General features: G+C 30.5%; 1 protein-coding gene across 2 annotated transcripts; it reads right to left on the bottom strand.

The window, feature by feature from the left end:
* Positions 1-287: 287 nt before the first annotated feature.
* On the bottom strand, positions 288-19,173 carry LOC106712897 (neuropeptide CCHamide-1). Of its 2 annotated transcripts, XM_045679419.1 has the most exons (8): positions 19,125-19,173; positions 13,092-13,206; positions 9,145-9,219; positions 5,108-5,143; positions 1,649-1,740; positions 1,241-1,335; positions 731-836; positions 288-321 (listed from the first exon to the last, which is right to left on the bottom strand). In XM_045679419.1, exons 2-8 carry the CDS (start codon positions 13,183-13,185, stop codon positions 298-300), a joined length of 522 nt encoding a protein of 173 aa, XP_045535375.1. In that variant the 5' UTR covers positions 13,186-13,206; positions 19,125-19,173; the 3' UTR covers positions 288-297. The 2 variants fall into 2 exon arrangements, with proteins under 2 accessions (XP_045535375.1, XP_045535376.1); XM_045679420.1 differs by lacking the exon at positions 9,145-9,219.
* Between the last annotated feature and the right edge of the window lie 920 nt (positions 19,174-20,093).

Genomic DNA, 20,093 nt, shown 5'->3' with positions numbered 1-20,093 from the left:
GGTTACAGCTAGTTTTAAATAATTGAAGAAGTCAGTGAATTAATAAATTTTTTTATTAATTAAATACACAGATTTATATGAAATGGCACAACTCAACTTACACACTATATTTTACAAGCTACCGCCAATTGTAACCCAGCCTTACAACTGACAATTTCCATAGAATATTTTTAGAGTATTAAATATAAATAAAACTTTAGGTAACAATTTCATTAGATTATATTTTGTTTTATTAAATTCATGTTTAATTTATATTTAGAACGTCAGTCCACTCGATTTATTTAATCTTCTTCGTATTTATTTATCTTCCGATGTCTGCCTCTGGAACAAAATGACAGATTATTTTTTTTTCATTTAAGGGGTGTAGGAGATATGTCAAAGACAAAAGCAAATCTTACTGCCAGAATATACAATTAAGCTTTTAACTATTTAAAAATTTAACTTTACCAATGAGATTGAAATCGATAAGCGATCGCAAAAAGCATGTTGTGTTCGTTTCCTGATTTTCATACCAACTAATTGTTATAACTCAAATGCCACGTAAGCACGGATTTTAACAAGTTGTGACATTATTAGCATTTGGGGAGCTTCTGAAGGAGCTTGAGCTGAGTTATTCTTTCATGAGATCTAGGCTAAGCACTTTCTACGCCCGGCCACCACAAGCCTGGAGAAACTGTAAATGTCACTTCAAGACTAGTGACAAGTCTATACCGAAAAATATATAATTTACCAGTAGTTGCCACATCTTCATGTTGGCAAGCACGTTGTCATCCAGCATGGGTTTGGCTTCCAGGTTCCGTGATCGCACCATAACAGGAGAGTCTCCGTTCTCGAACCTTGAACAAAAAATAAGTTTATGCGATGTGAGATAATAAACCAGCACAGTTTTAGGTGAATTAATCTTTGATTTCAATGTCATATAATAACACACACAAACCCACATGCACACATTCACACGTATACCCAATCACGACACGTTTGTATTAACAACAGACACGACTACAATATACCGCACTATGCATAACAAACTAATCCGTTATGTATATTGTAAAGGAATGGTGCCGGTGCCTGTCCCACATTTCATACTATGACAGGTTACATTAAAAAAATATATGAGATAGATAATGTAGTTTGTATTGATGAAAACTTTAAATTTGGTAAGAAAATACTAGTCGTTTTCATATCATAACTAGCGCCACCATACTAGAACCCTTTAAAAGCTTAAAACGTTTGTGCTTACATTTGGGTGTTTATAGGGGATACATCGCCAGTCACCTCCATCCGTAAGATGTCGTTGAGTTCGGCGTTTTTCGCTTCGTCGTGGCGGGAACGGTCCTGAAAGTTTAGTTTATAAATTTCATATATAGATGGCGCTGAACTCATTAATTAATAACTTAATGAGGTGAAAAGTAAGGAGTAGTAAAAGTTGCTCTTCAATATATTAAATAAATCATTATAATTCTTTTACAAGTTATGGTTTGTTCTTTTACCACAATTGGTATAACTTTCTACTGGCGATTGAATGTTTTTTAATCAAACATAGATGGCGTTGTATCTAATCATAAAAATTGTACTAAAGGTGTCTTTAAAGAGAATCACAATGGGGATTTTTCTTGTTTAGATTTTTTATATTATTAACACCGCTTACCATTTCAGTGTTTGCAGCCATACTGCGCAGGATCCTAGTTAGATACCAATCAGGAGCGCTGGAGAGAGATTTACCTGACCGCTTGCCATGAGCTGAAAATTACTTTTGTTTATTAAAATGTTTACAATTAATAATACAATACAAAATAACTAAATATTAAACAACAATTAAAGATTGCGTTAGTTTAGAATTGAACTTTTTCAGACAAAAAATGATATTCGTAATAATATAAAACTAGGAAGGTCCACAATTTTTAAAATGATTTCAGAAGAAATTTGTACCTATATTTTAACATAATTTTTCTACGAGAGTATTAATTAAGTTTCAAAAATAGGAGCTAATATGCTTGTTATATTCATACATGCTTCTAAATTTTTTTTTACCAACATTATTTTGTCAATATTTCGTTCAAATGTTAATTAAATTAGTATAAAATCCGTTACGTTAAAAATCCATTAAGCATCCATTTCAGGGACATTTTCATTTTTATAATTAATATTCATCCCGCAACCTGTAGCAGGGGATGTGTTATATTTTTTAATTACCGTTATATTTAAATCCAACGTCATTGGGGTGTGACAAGGATTATAATGTCATAAGAGTTACGGAATATTAATGTTTCTTCTCTAAACTGCAGCACTTTGAGTGACAACATCTTACTAATATTATAAATGCGAATGTTTGGATGAATGGATGGATGTTTATTTGAAGGTATCTCTGGAACGGCTGAACGGATCTTGATGAAATTTGGCGTAGATGTAGAACGTAGTCTGGAAGAACACATAAGCTACTTACTAAGTTTTTTAATTCCACGCGGACGGAGTCGCGGGCGACAACTATTTAATATAACCAAACTAAAGGTCTGCTTGAGTAACTATTTAAAGACTGACAGAGAACATTCTTACTAAATTACTTAAAATGTTTAATTTGAAATCTTTCAAGGTTCAACTTTACTAAATGAGGATTTCTGAGAGATGACGACATGTTTTATACAGATATTTTGGTCTCAGAAACGCACGTTTAGTTTCAAATAAAGTAAAAAACGATCAACGTAACAATAAACATAAAACCTACCTGTAAAAATAAAAGGAAAGAAGAAAAAAAAAGATAAACAAGAACAACAAACAAAAGAATTTCGACATAGTAATCAATTTCATAGAATCAATAAATACAATAAATAGGACTATTACTGCCAATAGACCCGATATAGTAATAATAGACCAGTCTGAGAGTTGTTTAATGTTAGTCGATGTCACTATTCCTCATGACGAGAATCTCGTGAAAGGTGAAAATGAAAAATTTCTAAAATACTGAGACTTGGCTCACGAGGTTACTGTCTATTATTCCGATAGTCGTATCGGTGAATGGACTGATAGCGAAGAGCTTCGACCAACATCTTAAGAAGCTCTCGCTAAACAGTTGGATTAAGGGCCTGATACAAAAGGCAGTTATTTTAGAAACTGCACGCATAGTGAGGAGGTTCTCTGTATCCTTCACCACTGGTTGCTTGAATCATGGGATTCCGCATCCGATGGTATACTATTCTTTTATATAATATATTTTGTTGATTTTTTTAGTTAATAAATGTATATGAAAAAATAATTACAATAACATGACTTATAATGAATTGATAATAATAACAAAACTATTAAAGAAGGTTTAACTTAAGTACTGATACTAGAATAATCAGTATATCAAGAGAGGATAATCCATTGATAAAAATCCACGAGACACTGCGTAATACCAGATATAACTGCTGTCATAGATAAGGGATTTACAATACATAAAGTTGTGGTGCTGTTATTCCTTTGTTTATGGTTGAATTTGAAACGAAAACTGTATTGAGATCGAAATAATCCCTTTTAATTTGTTCTGGTTCAAAGACAAAAAACGTTTACGAAAAACCAAACGACATTCTAGTTAAGATTATTGATGTAATTCAATAAGAAAACTTCAGGTTAGGTTAGGAAAAATCTGACAAATTAAATTGAAAACGTCGTCGTCAGAAAATATCTCGTCTCCGAGGATCTCGGAGTCTACCCAAAGTAGGTGCGACTAGGACATAGTTTACCACATTGGCCCAGTGTGGGTTTGCTGACTTCACATAAATATTTGAATTTCACAGATATGTGCAGGTTTCATGTTTACCTTCATGAAATACTAAAATTGAAAAATCAGGCATTGTAACTTGAATGTGTAGACACCGTCTCACTAAATTGAAAACTTTAATATCTAATATATAAAATTCTCGTGTCACAGTTTTCGTCACCGTACTCCTCCGAAACGGCTTGACCGATTCTCATGAAATTTTGTGAGCATAGGTCTGGGAATCGGCCAACATCTATTTTTCATACCCCCCATTTTTTTTTTAACTGCGCGCGGACGGAGTCGCGGGTGACAGCTAGTCTAGGTATAAAGATGTCCTTTTTGGTTGGTTGTAGATATCTAGTTAGCTATCATTGTTTATAGCTTTTTATACAAATTTGTATGTGTTACTTCATAATTATATGTAAAAGACATATGGTTAGTGATCCGGGATTAAAAGAAATCCAATATTGTTGATAGCATGTGCGCGCTGAAAGTGATAATGCAGTATTTTATTTTTGCTTCAATATTACGTAGTTTGAACCGATTATTGTCAGTTATGTATTCTTTAGTTTGACGGCTGAATTTATTATTCGATTTTTAAAATTAATCCGAAGGTTAATGGCGTAAAGGATTGGAACAAGTTGCCAGTGTTAGTTTTTCCGTTCGATTACAATGTAACTTGCATTGAATTGCAATTATTCTTTTTTGTGTTGTTGATTTTTTTTAAAACTACAACAAAGTTAACAGTTATATTTTGTGTAATTTTTAGATAAATGGTAGATCTGTTCGACCTTGAGGTCGCGAAAGTATCCTGGATGCGGGTTGCACAAGACCAATCTTCGTGGCGATTTTTAGGGGAGGCCTATGCCCAGCGGTGGGCGTTACATGGCCGAAAAGAAGAAGAAATGGTAGATCCATTCCAACATTGAATTCTATTCAGATGAATGCAAACGTAATAGGTCACAGTTTTCATCTTTTTTATTTATTCAAGTATACTTTAAAACTATAACAGAATCATCATATTAAATATATATTAAAAACATTTCGAACAAATCAAATTCGATTTATTCGAACGAAGTGAAATAATAAAATTTTTGGTCCCTGTTTTAATTATCTTGTTTTAGTTTGGGATTCAAAAGTTATACGTTTGCATAATTATAACTTTGTGTTGATACTTTGTGAATGTGTTTTGATAGAGTTATTTAATACATGTTTTATGTGAAATTCATAAGTCATTAACACTATTACTTTATTCGAACACCGAAGTGATCATCAACGCCCATGGACATATAACTTGTAATAACTTTAATAAAATCGATTTTAAAATAACGTCATCTGATATAACGAATAATATAATTAATAGAAACTTACCTCCCCAGCAAGAATGTCCATAGCTTAAACAGGATCCTGTAAGTAAAAAAAAAAGTTCATAATGAAACATCAAAATAATGAACAGATATTTCAAAACAACCGTGAGTCTGCAACACCTTCACAATCTATCAGTTCTCTTCCTTCTTTATCCTTTGGAAAAGACAGATAGCATGTTTTTAAACAAGTTTTTATGCAGTGGAAACTGACAATAAGCAGATTATTATTCCCTTCAGTAATTCATTTACACTTTATCTAACGAAGTTTTTTTTAATGTCTTTTTGCGTACAAAACAATTAGTGATAGTGATGCTAGAATTTTTTTAAACTTATTTTAAATGAACATATAAATAAAAGATAATTTTAGTACAGCTCATATTACAAAGAACAGTGAAAGAAAACTATTTCCTATGCGTCTTCAACATGTATTGTTCAGAAAGAATGCATGTTCAAAGAAAAATATTTAATAGTGTGCAAAGTACAGAGCTTTAGAAATCAAAAAGCTTTTGTTGAGCTTTTGCAGGTCAACGGTGAACTGATTGAGCTTTTATATACCATTCTAAAAGAAACCTAAGATTAAGAACATGTAGGTTTTTCATTATACGTGAGCTATTATTTATTGATATAATTTTTGTTACGTTATTCACTTGTTATTTTCATAAGTAGTTAAGTTATTGATTGCACTTGAAAACAGCCTCACTCAGAGTTATTTTGGTTACAAAAGTTACCTAGATTTATTATGAGAAATCTGCACTAAGATAATGTCTCTTTGTTAATTTATACACGTATCCACAGAGGGGCTCGGAGGCTACCCAAGTTAGGGGTGACTAAGCCATAGTCAACCACACTGATCCAGTACGTGTTTCGATTCATACACATCTTTGAATTTTCTATATCTTTTTATATGTGCAGATGTATCACGTGCATTTTTCTTCACTGTAAGAATAATAAATGTACATATGTACATACATAATGTACATGGGGAAATGTTTACGTATATCCGACTCTATGGAGGCTAAGAGTCGGAGTACTCGTATGTCAAACTTGCACCTACTAAAACGGTGGTTGTCAACGACACTAGCAAAGAGGTGTGATCTGAGATCAAAAGACAAGCGTCACCCCTTAAAAGTTTAACAAATCTAAGACCTGTACATGTTTAACCGCAGTTCAGTGTTTAATAGATGGCGCCACCAGTGTATTAAACAGCACTGGCACAAATTGGCGCCGTGAAATGTTCATGATCAAATCGAGTCGAGTTTTCTTTTGTTTTCAATTTACTTTTAGTGTGTGTTTTTTATATTTTAACAAATTTGTGTTGTCTTAAAGTTTTTAAGTTTCGTAGTGTATAATTATAGTTGTATATCAACAATAAACAATTTTTAATAGTATTACGTTTTACTGAACAATTCTAGTGTTCAGCCACTGCGTTAGGAACGCTGCAATGAATGAAGCGTTACTTTGTAACTGATCTATATTATGTAATAGTCAATGCAACGCTACCATTATGGGACTATCATAAATGCACACCTCTGATGCATTAGACGGGAGTGTCCACTTAATGTGATTCTAGTATACCATCATAAGCAATAAACCTTCAACATACTTGCTTAAGAGCTCTACATGTTGCCTATTAAACTGAGAATTTCAGATCGAATTATTTACGTATTACATACATATGTAATTATTTATATCACATGATTTTATGTTTTTTGGAGACAATACAATGAAGATAAAATATATGTTTTATTATTTTGTCATTCGCAGTGGTTAGATTTTTTTGTTAAGTAATTGAAAATTGAATTATCACATTGTAAATGAGACAGTCTTTGTATAAGAGAAGCTACTAACCTCAAGATTAAATCTTATTAATGGATTTGATTATTAGCTCTTCCTACCACTTAGAAATGAGAGTTAGTTCAGGGATTCTCAAACTGGGTGTCCTTTAGACGTCGTAGTTTTAAAGGGGAAAAAGCTAACAAGAGAAGAAGGTTGGATTAAGGAGCGTTGTCAAAATTAGCAAATTATTTAATGAGTCGCTAAATAAGCATTAGGCTTCATTCGTACAAGTACTAGATTTGGGTTTGAATTTTATTCTGTCCTTTGTGTTGTTTTTAAATTTGTATAATTATTACTAGCTTTTACCCGCGACTCCGTCCGCGCGGAATAAAAAATAGAAAACCGGGTAAAAATTATCCTATGTCCGTTTCCTGGTTCTAAGCTACCTGCCCACCAATTTTCAGTCAAATTATTCAGCCGTTTTTGAGTTATAAATAGTGTAACTAACACAACTTTCTTTTATATATTATATAGATTTACTTATTAATTTAACCTTTTTTCTTAAGTATAATAGGCCGAGAAAATTGTTTAACCAACTTAAAAATTCATCTATCCATTAAGCCTTTCGAAATTAATAATTTCAAAACCATTATCTTTTGTTTACGGGTTATTATTAAAATTATTGAGGAGATCTTTGTTGGTAAATGATCTATTGTTGCTTCAAGTGGTGCCAAAAATATAGACATCCATTAAAAGGAAAATAATCAGTAGTGAAAGAGAGAAATTTCTTAATTTTTTTTGATTAAAAACACATTTATGAAGTAGACTGAGAAGTAGTTTTTGTCAAAACTTGTGTAGTAAGTTTCAAATGAGATGTATAAAAAACTAGCTTTTACCCGCGACTCCGTCCGCGCGGAATAAAAATGGGTAAAAATTATCCTATGTCCGTTTCCTGGTTCTAAGCTACCTGCCCACCAATTTTCATTCAAATCGATTCAGCCGTTCTTGAGTTATAAATAGTGTAACTAACACGACTTTCTTTTATATATATAGATTATGATATTAGCAAACTACTGTTAATATCGGGAAAACATTCGCTATCGCATCTTTTGAAGTCGGTGATTCGAATAAAAAATGAACATAAATTAAAAACATCCGTTTTACTGACCCTACTCATTCCTATTCAAATGACACGATTTAAATTTAGATCGAGCTATGACGTCACTTTTATGTCGCTGGTTTATGAAGTTTCAAAATTTTTGCATATAGACTTTGTTAATCATGCGAAAACAGTATGGGTAGTGGTGGACAAATTCCACATGTCCATTTAGTACTAGAGGACATACCGTATAAATATATTAACGACAGCTTCGCATGTACATAAATACATTTGCGTCCACGATAATAATCAAGTTAGTTTACATTTACACCAATCTACAATATTAATTACATTATAATTGAACGTAAGCGTAAATGCAATCCATTTTAATAAAAATTTCATTCATTAAAATTATTATTCTTTTTTCAAATGTAACAAGATTACATTTGTCATGTCCTATTCTATTTTAATGCATTTTATTTTACATAAAACTAAAGTAATTCAAGTGCAAAAAGCATTATAGCAAAATTTTCCATACAAAGTGTTTTCACGATTTAGCCTTCAACAAAGTCCTATGCTAATCACATTTCTATGAATGAAAAATAAAAAGCGACCCCTAGCGGACTTCCATGAACAATATTAATTAATCCTTATGCAACATGCGTTTTACAATTTGTCGTTAAAACATAATTTATGTTCTTTTAACATGATAATCGTTTAGTAGAACACTCATAAGCTCGTAGGAACTACAAAAGCGTAGAGTATCCAACAATAGAGGTAGCAAATATTAAACAGCCAAATTTTTTACATCAAAACAACGGTGCTCTGTCAATATCTAATCTACGGCGGTGCAAAAATATTTCTCGGGCGTATTTACAGAAAAAGCTCATGCCTAATACTTGATACAACATTGATTTCGACAAAACTTTACTCAAATATACAAATGCTGGAGTAGATGCGTTAACACTTGGCGCGCTCTTTATGTAATGTCATACTTTGTTTTATTACACAACATAAACAAGAAAATGTATTTGTTTTTAAAATTTACTGTAATCATTGACGGTAATAAAACCGGAAAAATATATGTTTTGATTGAAAGAAATTTAAAACACAACGTAATACGATAGAAAGGTACAACATAACGACATAGGCATGCTCTGACATACCTCCGCGTTGACTGCGCCACCCGTTGACTTTCTCAATAAGGCTTGCGGATTTGCTACCTCTATTAATTCGCTGCTCTGTGGATCAGATGTGTCAAACTTTGGAATTATTGGCGTGTCTGAAATTTAGTACTCTGTAGGCTAATAATTCTTGTATTTTTAAAAATAACTATCATAATTACGAATATGTAGGTCTCAAAGTAGTTTGATTTTTATACCTCGTTTCAACTTAACTTCAGACAATTCTAAACTGTATGAAAAGATTCAATCAATAAAAAACTTATTTTTATAGGAACCTTAAACTACAAAAGATAGTACAATAATGTTATATTTGATCGGCTTTAAAACATGCTTTTAGAATTGCAATTTCTTAAATTGAATTGTGACGTAATATGACGTCACGATTCAATATAAGACGATTGTGGTCGTAAGTAATTTGATGTCTCCTTCAATAAGACAATAACAGGTTACGTCCCAGGAGCTTACGTTGTTCTTTCTTTAAAAAGTTTCCTTCATAATTTTACCGTGTGATCGTGTTTTCAAATTTCCTTACAATGTTGGAATTGTTATCATTTTATTATTTCTTATTTCAAATAAATAAATTTTTTTAACATTATCTGTCAAAAACTAAACAACATTTTTAAATTTTTTATTAATTTACCGTCTCTTAATATTTGTAACATTATAATAATAAAAGAAAATATTGTACTTTCATTTCCATTTAGTTAGTTTTAATATTCAAATATTTTTATAATTCAATTAAACATATAAAATAGTAAAAATGCTTCTTATGAATATGGGTTTGGAATTTTAAATGTTAAGATAATTAACCATTTAATAATTCAAAGGCGCATTATACATGTAAATTGTTACTGTGTTGCAATTATCGACCTACCCCAATACGTCACTGCACTGACCTGTTGCAAGCTAATGCTTGTTTCACACGAGGGTAGTGATAAATTAAACAGTGCTGCTATTGTTACAACACACGCGCGAGACAGAGCAGTACGAGCGACACATGTTTCGGCCTCGGGGTTGCGTCCAGCCTTTTTGGACATTTTGAGATTTTTTTTTCAAAATTAATGTCTTCTTTTTGACATCTATTCGTTTTGACGTTTTGCTTTTTCGTATTAATCAAAAGTCTTGTAAATTTTTTCATGACCAAAAACAATTTTTTATTGGAACGAAGTTCCTTATCGCGCGTTGTGAAAGGGGGCTAGACGGAAAAAATTCTTACGAAAAGTTGTCGCGACACTTTTTGCTATAGTAACCATGGCAACGACGTGACAATATATAACGAAAATTCATAGGAACTTCGTTCCATCCGGGTGTCCCTTGACACCTCTCAAGTTTTTTCTTTTTCTATCGAATAAATCATCAACATCTAGTATAGTCTACTGCTCTACCTCAATTTTCTACTCTCGTGTGAAACTAGCATAAGTGGTTAAATTACTAGCGTGGTTCATGACCTTTATAATTAAAAAATATTATCACACGATCTATAAATGTTCCATTTATACTACATGTTAATTTTTTCGTTTTAAAAATCATTCCCAGAATTATATCGTGACCTAGAACCATTGTATTCCAGCTACTCAATGATGGTATTCACCTATGTTTTTTTATTAGAATAGCGTATTATTTCCTGGTATTTAAAATTGTAAATGTGACCAATTTTGATGTACTTACAATCCGTCTATTTGTAATCGAAGAAGACATATTGGGAACCAAAAAAAAAAAAAAACAAAAAAAAATGTAGTAGTAGCTGTAGGCTAGGCTTAGGCTTAGTAGCTGAGGCTGTTTAAGTTAAGGTCTTGGGTTCGATTCCATTCCGAAATATTAATTAAAACCCAGGCATTTTTAGGTCGATGACAGTCATGATCAGGATCATAACAGATCATTGATAACTATGGTAAGTAATGTCAAGGGCAAAGGATTATATTTGGAAAGTTCTCAAATATACTGACGCCAAACATCAAATTAAATGTTTAACGATGACGGAACATTTGCCGACATCGCCAAATATTTGTCTATCAGGCATATTTTTATGTTGCGGCGTTAAAAGCAGAGTTTAATATCTCCGGCAAACATTAGCGTAATTTACGACTTGGCTTAGTGAAGAAATCAGATTTATAACTCATAAATACTTAAATAAACTTCTAATTTTACTAAATAATCTACGAATTTTATTTATTTAAACTTTTACATACATATTTAAGATCCTTGGTTAATAAGATTAGTAAGAATCAAATGTATTTGTTAAGAAAGCAATAAAAGGTACATAAGTGTTTAAATTTAGTTTATTTTTGAGTAAAGATTTTCGTATTACGACCTCTTTGGTAGACAAGGAGTTTTTTATCTGCCAAAGACAGCACTGGTCATTACGAATCAGCCTTGTTGATTTAGAAAAAATATGTTATGAAACAAATAGAATCGCGCGGGAAATCGACGAGTCAACAACGAAATGTAGTAGAAATAGGTGTTTGTTGATTAATTGATGTAAAAATAGTTTTAAAACACTTTGGCTCCCGTGCTGCTTTTTAGACTTATACAATTACTAGCTGTCGCGCGCGTCTCCGTTCGCCCAAAATAAAAAAAAAGTCATTCTGGAGACACATTCTAACAAACATCTACCCATCAATCCAAACATTCGCATTTATAATATTAGTAAGATATTTGTAAGAATTTACGATAAATTGTTATTTAAGTACATATTCATTGTAAACAATTGTTTATTTCAAATATAAATTCTATAGAAATAATATTGATTTGAAGAGTATTAGAGAAAGATGTATTGTTGCAGGATCATAGAGCTAAGTGAATCTTCACGAAATTTTAATTGGCTTCAATATCTTGCTTTATTATTTTGTTTATATAAAATTAGCATTTGCTTACGATATTGCTCAATTATAAATTTCAAAAGCCGAATCGTTGTTTAATTTAATTGAATATACTATTTTTAGTTGTTGTTTTTGTATAAATTATTTTAATGGAGAGATGTATTTTAATAATTTAAACGTTATCTATTTTAATATTACCTATTTCTTTGATTTAAAAATAATTAATAGCTTATATATATTGTGTTGTTTATATTTTTAAGTAAATAATAAATATACTGAGTAAGATAAATTTCTTTTAGAGTTTCAATTAATTTAAATTGTAACGCAAACACGCAGACAGAAGTATATTTGTATAAACATTTATTACCAGTAACATTAGCAGATAAGTTAATAGTAAACATATAAAAATGTTCCAAAAACAATTGTTATCGAATCAAAACGATTAGCGGGAAAGTGTCGAAGTCCAGTAAATAAGTTGCCAGTTGTAGCGCGTTTGGGGTCACAAAATCAAATAGAACACGTCAAAACTAACAAAGTTATTTATCTGGTAGTCATGTTAATATTTTGCTACGTGAATGTTATTGGTGTTTATTTTTTTCTGGAATTTCTGATAATACTATTGGACTTTAAAGATTCAAAAAGATTTCAATAAATCAATTTTAAGTTATAGAGCAAACATACTAGATTGGATTGGTTTACAGTTTGCTTCATATTATCTTGTCCTTTTCATATATAACTAGCTTTTACCCGCGACTCCGTTCGCGCGAAATAAAAAAAAATAATAGAAAACGGGGTAAAAATTATCCTATGTCCTATTCCTGGTTCTAAGCTATCTGCCCACCAATTTTCAGTCAAATCGATTCAGCCGTTCTTGAGTTATAAGTGGTGTAACTAACACGACTTTCTTTTATATATATAGATATATAGATTTTGAATTGCCTTAGTCAAAATCTCGTAAATAAACACTTATTTACAAAACAAAATGAATAGCAATTGGTGCGAATATCTTATGCAACTCACACGTAATAAGATGACACCTGAGTCTAATGACGTCACATCAGAAAATGTACAGTACACAAAAAAAGGCATTAAATGTATTAACAAACTTACCTGTAGCACTTTGTACGAGACATACGACGACTAAGAGAACCAGAAGTGCAGTGATGCCTGAACTGCTCTTTCCGTGCATTCTTGATGACGTCATTTTGATTGGATTCTTGGTAAACTAAAACATTAAATAATAAATGAGAAATGCTTGATGTAAAAAAATTGAAAAATCAATCAGTTATTATAAAACAATGTAGTTAGTTTTATATTGTACAAACGACCCTTTGTCATAAATTTGACAAGGGGTATGTTTATAATTCATCCCCATATCAGATCGCGACGAAGGACGCATTGTTTTGTATATAACTGGCTATAGCCCGCGACTCTGTACGCGCCGAATTTAAAAAACTTAACTAGTAGCCTATGTGTTCTTCCAGGCTATGTTCAACATCTATACCAAATTTTAGCAAGATCCATGCAGCTGTTCTGGAGATACCTTTTAACAAACATCCTTTTATCCATCCATCTAAACTTTCACATTTGTAATATTAGTAAGATTTCACATTTGTCTTGTAGCATTACGCGTAGCGACTACATACGTCTGATTTCCTTCTACGCCGTAGCAGCTACGGAAATAACATGTAATTTATGACAACCGAAGAATGCAGAGAACATGATGAAGAAATGAAATTGTAGGATCAGATTATGAGTTAATTATGAATCCCCATCCCTCTTAGTCACTTTGAAAGAAACAGAGACAAAGATATGTTTTTATACAGGTTTCGCAGTGGAAACTTACGATAACAGTACCATGTTAGATGAAGAGATCTCAATTGTACATAATACAATATATGATAACATATAAACTATTTTTTTAAATTCGACAATACAGACATTCCAATTTTATTATATTACTACCTTTTTCCCGCGACTCCGACAGCGCGGAGTTAAAAAATAATAGCAATTACACTATTTGTTCTACCAGATTATGTTCTACGTCTATATAAATTTCACGACCATCCGTTGAGCCATTTCGGAGATACCTTCAAACATCCATCCATCCAAACATTCGCATTTATAATATTAGTAAGATTAGATATTAATTATATTACTCAGCATTATAAATAAAAACGGAAGCTTTGAAACTTTATAAAATCTACATTCTAATAAAGTAGATCTAATTGAAACACTCTAAGTTATATATTTTTAAACAAATATATCATATATCTTTATAAATAAAAATCCATTTAACATACTTTTATATGCAAAGTCGGGTAAGTTTGTCTAAGTTAAGCGATGTCGAGATGTGAACCACTTAAGATACATTTATGATCGGCTCTGTGTTTTCTAAGCAAAAAGGGTAGATCAAATATAGACACTTAAAGTTATGTTATCATTTATAGAAATATTTAGATTACTATGAATCTTACTAATATTATAAATGCAAATGTTTAGATGGATGGATGGAAGTTTATTTGAAGGTATCTTCGGAACGGCTCAACGGACCTTGATGAAATTTGGCACAGATGTAGAACGTATTAGTGTGGAAGAACACATAGGCTACTGATTAAATAATATATTTTTATTTATTATTCATTGATTGGTTTGAAATTCGTTGTTAGTCATTCAAAAATTAAACTTACTATTTTGTGATAAATGTATACCGTTATTTCTTGATTTTTATATAGCACTTAGTGTTAAATGTTCCGAAATCCATGGATTTCACAACATTCATCTGAAAACTTCAGATGCCTTCTTACAAACTTAGTAAAAATCGTTTGAAAAAAAAAAAATCAAAATGTGGTCAGAAATTTATCATCAACAGCCTTTATCTGCCCACTGCTGGGCTTAGGCATTTCCAATGGCTTTCACAGTACGTGGTCCTCCACCTTCCGTATCCAACGACTTCCCGCCGTGCGAACTATTAAAAATTTATCGGCCCATAATAATTAAAAAAATAATAATCTAATCTTCTTTTAGATAGGTTGATAAAATTAACTCAAAGCTTAATCGAGAACTAATAATTAATTCAGAATAAAATGAAAACACTACTCTTACTTTAAGCTACAAGTTATGTTATCTAGTTAACTAGTTTACAATAAATTAATCTAGAAACAATGAATATTGTCTTTCAAATAAGCAAGCTGGAGTAAATATGGAAAATGGTGACATTAGTAATTAAATCGTACTGATAAGTTACGGTAGCTTAGGTAATATAAGTTCAGTTTTGCTTATCTTTTGTTTGATTAGTTTATGAAAATGCATTCCATTTTCTATTTATGGATATAGTTTAGAACTCTGGAGTAACTTAGAATAACATGTATCAATATAGACTAAGAGCTAACAATATTTTAAAACAAAATTCTATGCTTAAAATTTTATCGAATTTAAATATTTTATGAAACTCGCTATAGATAGAAACATGTCCCCACTGACGGGCGTCCCAAGTTAGGGGTGACTAGATCATAGTCTAAGAGCTAACAATATTTTAAAAACAAAATGCTGAACTTAAAATTTTATCGAAATTAAATATTTTATGAAACTCGCTATAGATAGAAACATGTCCGCACTAAGGGGGTTCCCAAGTTACCAGTGACTAGATCATAGTCTAAGAGCTAACAATATTTTAAAAACAAAATGCTAAACTTAAAATTTTATCGAAATTAAATATTTTATGAAAATCGCTATAGACAGAAACATGTCCGCACTAAGGGGCTTCACAATTTAGGGGTGACTAGGCCGTAGTCAACCAGGCTGAAAATGTGTTGGTTGCATCACAATGCTTTCCTTTACTATTCATTCATTGACAGAAAAAAATAATTAAATTATTGGACAAAAAATAATTACATTCTAAATCTAAACTCATCATTTCAGTAAAACTTAATCTAGGTATGTGTATGAAAAACTAATCAAGTGTAAGTAATTCTTACAAATTTATGATAAATTTAAATAAGCAGCGATGTATTTTTTTCCCTGTATTCATATACAAGGTTCACCGCTGCCAGCTGAAGAAATGCAAATGTATTGTTGCGATGAAAACTATCTCAGTAGGGCGGGCGTGCAATTCATAAGCGAAAGCGTTTTATTGCATTTTTATATATTTTAATTTTTTTTTACACCTGAACAAAACATAATATACAGTAGACGAAACATATGTAAGACTATTCCCGAATTAAACAAATTACTGAATTATTTTTTGTACATGTACTTGATTTATCTATATCAATTTTACAAAGCAATTTAGCAAAATTTTCCATTTCAATTCTGTTTATAACGTAAAAAAATTACAGTTTTCAAGAATGTTTATTTAAAAATATGTTTAACAGTTAAATAATAGTTTCTAGGATAATTTCAATTGTATAATAAATCCGTATACCGCTTGTGACTTGAATCCTGTACAGTGCAACGATTATTATCTTTTATTCATTTTTCTATAGAGATACGTCCACGATTAGAAGACTCCACACACAAGAAACGTTCGTTTTAAAACAATAAAGTAGCACTTATTTCTGTTTATTTTACCACAAGAGTTGTTCATATACAGGACACTTGTACTAATTTGTTTGTAATTTCATTTTTATAGTTTTGATAAAGCATTGAGATAATAATAGGTTTGTGATATTGAAGTAAACTTTATGATATTTAATATATTTAAATTATTTTTCAACTAATAAAGAGCTTAGGAAGACGGTAATTATGCCGAAACTTCCTTTCTATTGGGTTTTCCATGTAACATTGCATTTATTGTAGTAGAAATTTCCCTTTAGTTACTGTACTCTTATGTACTCTACCATTTCCTCCTAACCTTTCCGTTTCGCCTTTTATCTTGCTAGTAATGAAATGTAAATTTTGTTGCATCCACAATTTTCACATGCGATATTTTCTTTGCAACTACTTAATTGCTAGTTACTTCTTGTATAGTAATATAATATTTTAACTGCCCATTTAGTCAGGTGTTCAAATGACGTCGTTGCAGAGTTTTATAAGAGTACTAGCTGTCGCCTGCGACTCGACAGTTAAAAAAAACTTAATAGGGGTATGAAAAATAGATAGTAGCCGATTCTCAGACCTACTGAATACGCATATAAAAGTTGGTAAAAATTGGTAAAGCCGTTTCGGAGGAGTACGGTAACTGACATTGTGATATGGAAATTTTATATATTAGATGAATGATTTTTTTATTTTTGCATTAAAAATTTGACATTTTTGCTAAGATTTTACAGTTTGTTATAGTCTTAATATGTTTTTTTTTTGTGTTTATTAAATTCACAAAGAAATAACTGTAAATTACCATTGCGACTTAGTCACCGTAGAATAAAAAATGAGCATTTATATTTGTTGTGGAAATAGAAATTATGTAAAAAAAGAAAAACAAATCTATTCTATGGAAAAGATATTGAAAAGATATTGAAAAGACATTATTGGTTGAAAATAGCCTATGTGCATTTCTAGATCTTTATTTACTAGAGTTTCGGTATGTTTTTAATATTTCTTCTCCATATATGTATACATATATTAATATGTTACATAATAAACTTTGTAACTTTTCTTATGTGCTTTCTTTTTATGTTTGTGTTATGTTATTGAAATGAAATGAAAAAATGTTGAAATTACCCCACAAGTACAAAAATTTATCTTATAATATATTATGTGTTGAAAATATTTTTTACAGTATAAATAAATGGACTAACGATGCGATGTTAACATTAATTACCTATACAAATTACTGTTAAATCCATGGTATGACGTTAATTTTAAATGTAAAATTGACATTTAGGTGTTTATAATTTGATTTAAAAGTTATAATTCGATTGAATTTTCATGTATTACCGGAACATGTTACCAAAAATAAAATAAAATAAAAAATCTGTTAAGCAAAATTTGGTTAGTTAAGTTAAAGTTAGCTATAAGTTAAGCATTTTAATTAAGACATTATACATAATAGTGGGAAAGGTGTAGACAGTGAAAAGGCGAAATATAAAACATGTTATGGTCATCCTTATCATTCTAAATAAATAAAAGTGAGATAAGTATATATTTGTTAACCCGTCTATAAATAGTAAATACTAACAATTCCTTATTTAAAAATACATATAAAAGAAATCGATTTTCAAAACTTCAACTGCTATATTAAAGATTTATAATGTTATCTTTTAAGGAACTATTTATCACTTATTATTATTTATTTTACCTATTTCTTTATAATCTTTTACAAAGCTGAAACAATTGCACGCTGTTTTCTTAGGATTTTCAAAGAAAACAATGATGTTTCGGCTGTGGAAACACACACTCAACCATCAATATAATAATATTTGGAGTATTATTTAAGTAACACAAACTAATTTTTAATATTACAAATTATATTAATATTACAAATGTGAATGTTTAGATGGATTTTTGTTTGAAGGTATCTCCAGAACAACTTAACGGATCTCGATTAAATTTGGCACATATGTAGAACTTAGTCTGGAAGGACACATAAACTAATTACATTTTTTTTTATTCCGCGCGGACAGAGTTGCGGGCGACAGCTAGTAATATACATTAAGAATTATATATGTAATAATGATTAGGGAAATACGATTATAACGTGGTGTCTCAATTGGAATGAAATTTAAATTACAAAAGCTGTGATGAATAAGCGCGGCTGTTTAATTGGGAAAGATGAGAATCTCCAGAGATTTGACAACGGAGGTTTTCTGGCGTTAAAGTAAATAAAAACTTTACAAATTTACCTTGACGATTTACAAAACAAAATAAAACTTCCTCACTTATACGGTTGAATTATTTTGGATTAATTGGTATGTTATTTTATGGTATAATTAAATATATAATTGAAAGAAGTTTATTTAAAAATTATAAACTGACAAAAATTGTATGGAATTAAAAGAATATTTAATTAAATCCCGATTATGAAGTTAAAATAACGTATAAAGTAATAAATAACTTTTAGTTATTGTTTAAATAATTTTTCTTTATTTAAAATTTTAAATAAAAAATAATTTTACAATAACATATTTTTCAAACAATTATTAAAAACAAAATAACGCTTCTTTTTGTAAATGTTAAAATATATTAATATAAAAATCAACTTACATTTCGCGATGTGTCCGTTGGTTGCACAAGTCAGTCACAGTCAACGGAACTCAGGTATCTACTTAGCGTGCCGTCAAACCAGCCCTTATATACCGCCGGGCCGTACACAGCTTGTACGCAGAATATCATGCCACCGAACATATGTTAAATACGTTACTTTATAATTTCACCAGGCATATTAAAAATTGACAGAAAGTTACGAACTGAACAATGATTTTTTTTATATTTAAAAATTTTCTTTAACTAAAAACACATAGTATTATTTTTAATTTTCACTTAAATTAAAAAGCAATAAATATATCATCATTTAACAATTTGAAGATTTAAACTTGATTAATTTAAAATTGCTGAAAAACGATGTGAAAAAATTTAAACTCAAAATATAATTTTTAGTTAATTTTTAAAGTGACATAATTCACACACGTACCTTGACATGAAATACAGCTTTATTTTGTGTGTGGGATATTTTAGTGTACACATTAGTAAGCATTTAATATGTCTTACGCTTTTGATTAGGGTCATATGCGTTTTTTGACTTGAAATTAAGTTTTTTGAACATGAATTGGTCTTTTCGTGTGTTGGATAATTTATAGGACATTTTAGGTACATTATTACGTAAGGAACATTTAAATTAACGACAAAGACTGAAGAATGATATATACGGAGACATATAAATGAAGTAATAATAAATATTAAAAAAGGTTTTATTGCATTTATGTACACACAAAAACTTAAGTGTTCTGTCATTTTAATGTATTTTATATATATTTTAATATTTTATAAACGAATCCCACGGGCACCGTAACTACTTCCGGGATCAAAGGTAGCCTTTGTGTTCTTCCAGACTTTGCTCTACATCTATGCAAATTTTAATCTAGATTCGTTGAGCCGTTTTGGAGATACCTCATAACCAACATCCATCCTTTCATCTAAATTTTCGCATTTAAATTAGTAAGATAAGAAATTTTA

Source organism: Papilio machaon, chromosome 9 (genome assembly GCF_912999745.1).
Source record: "Papilio machaon chromosome 9, ilPapMach1.1, whole genome shotgun sequence".
In the NCBI taxonomy this organism is placed as follows: Eukaryota; Metazoa; Arthropoda; class Insecta; order Lepidoptera; family Papilionidae; genus Papilio; species Papilio machaon.
Note: the sequence above shows the minus strand (reverse complement) of the source record. Positions and strands in the feature narration are given on the sequence as shown.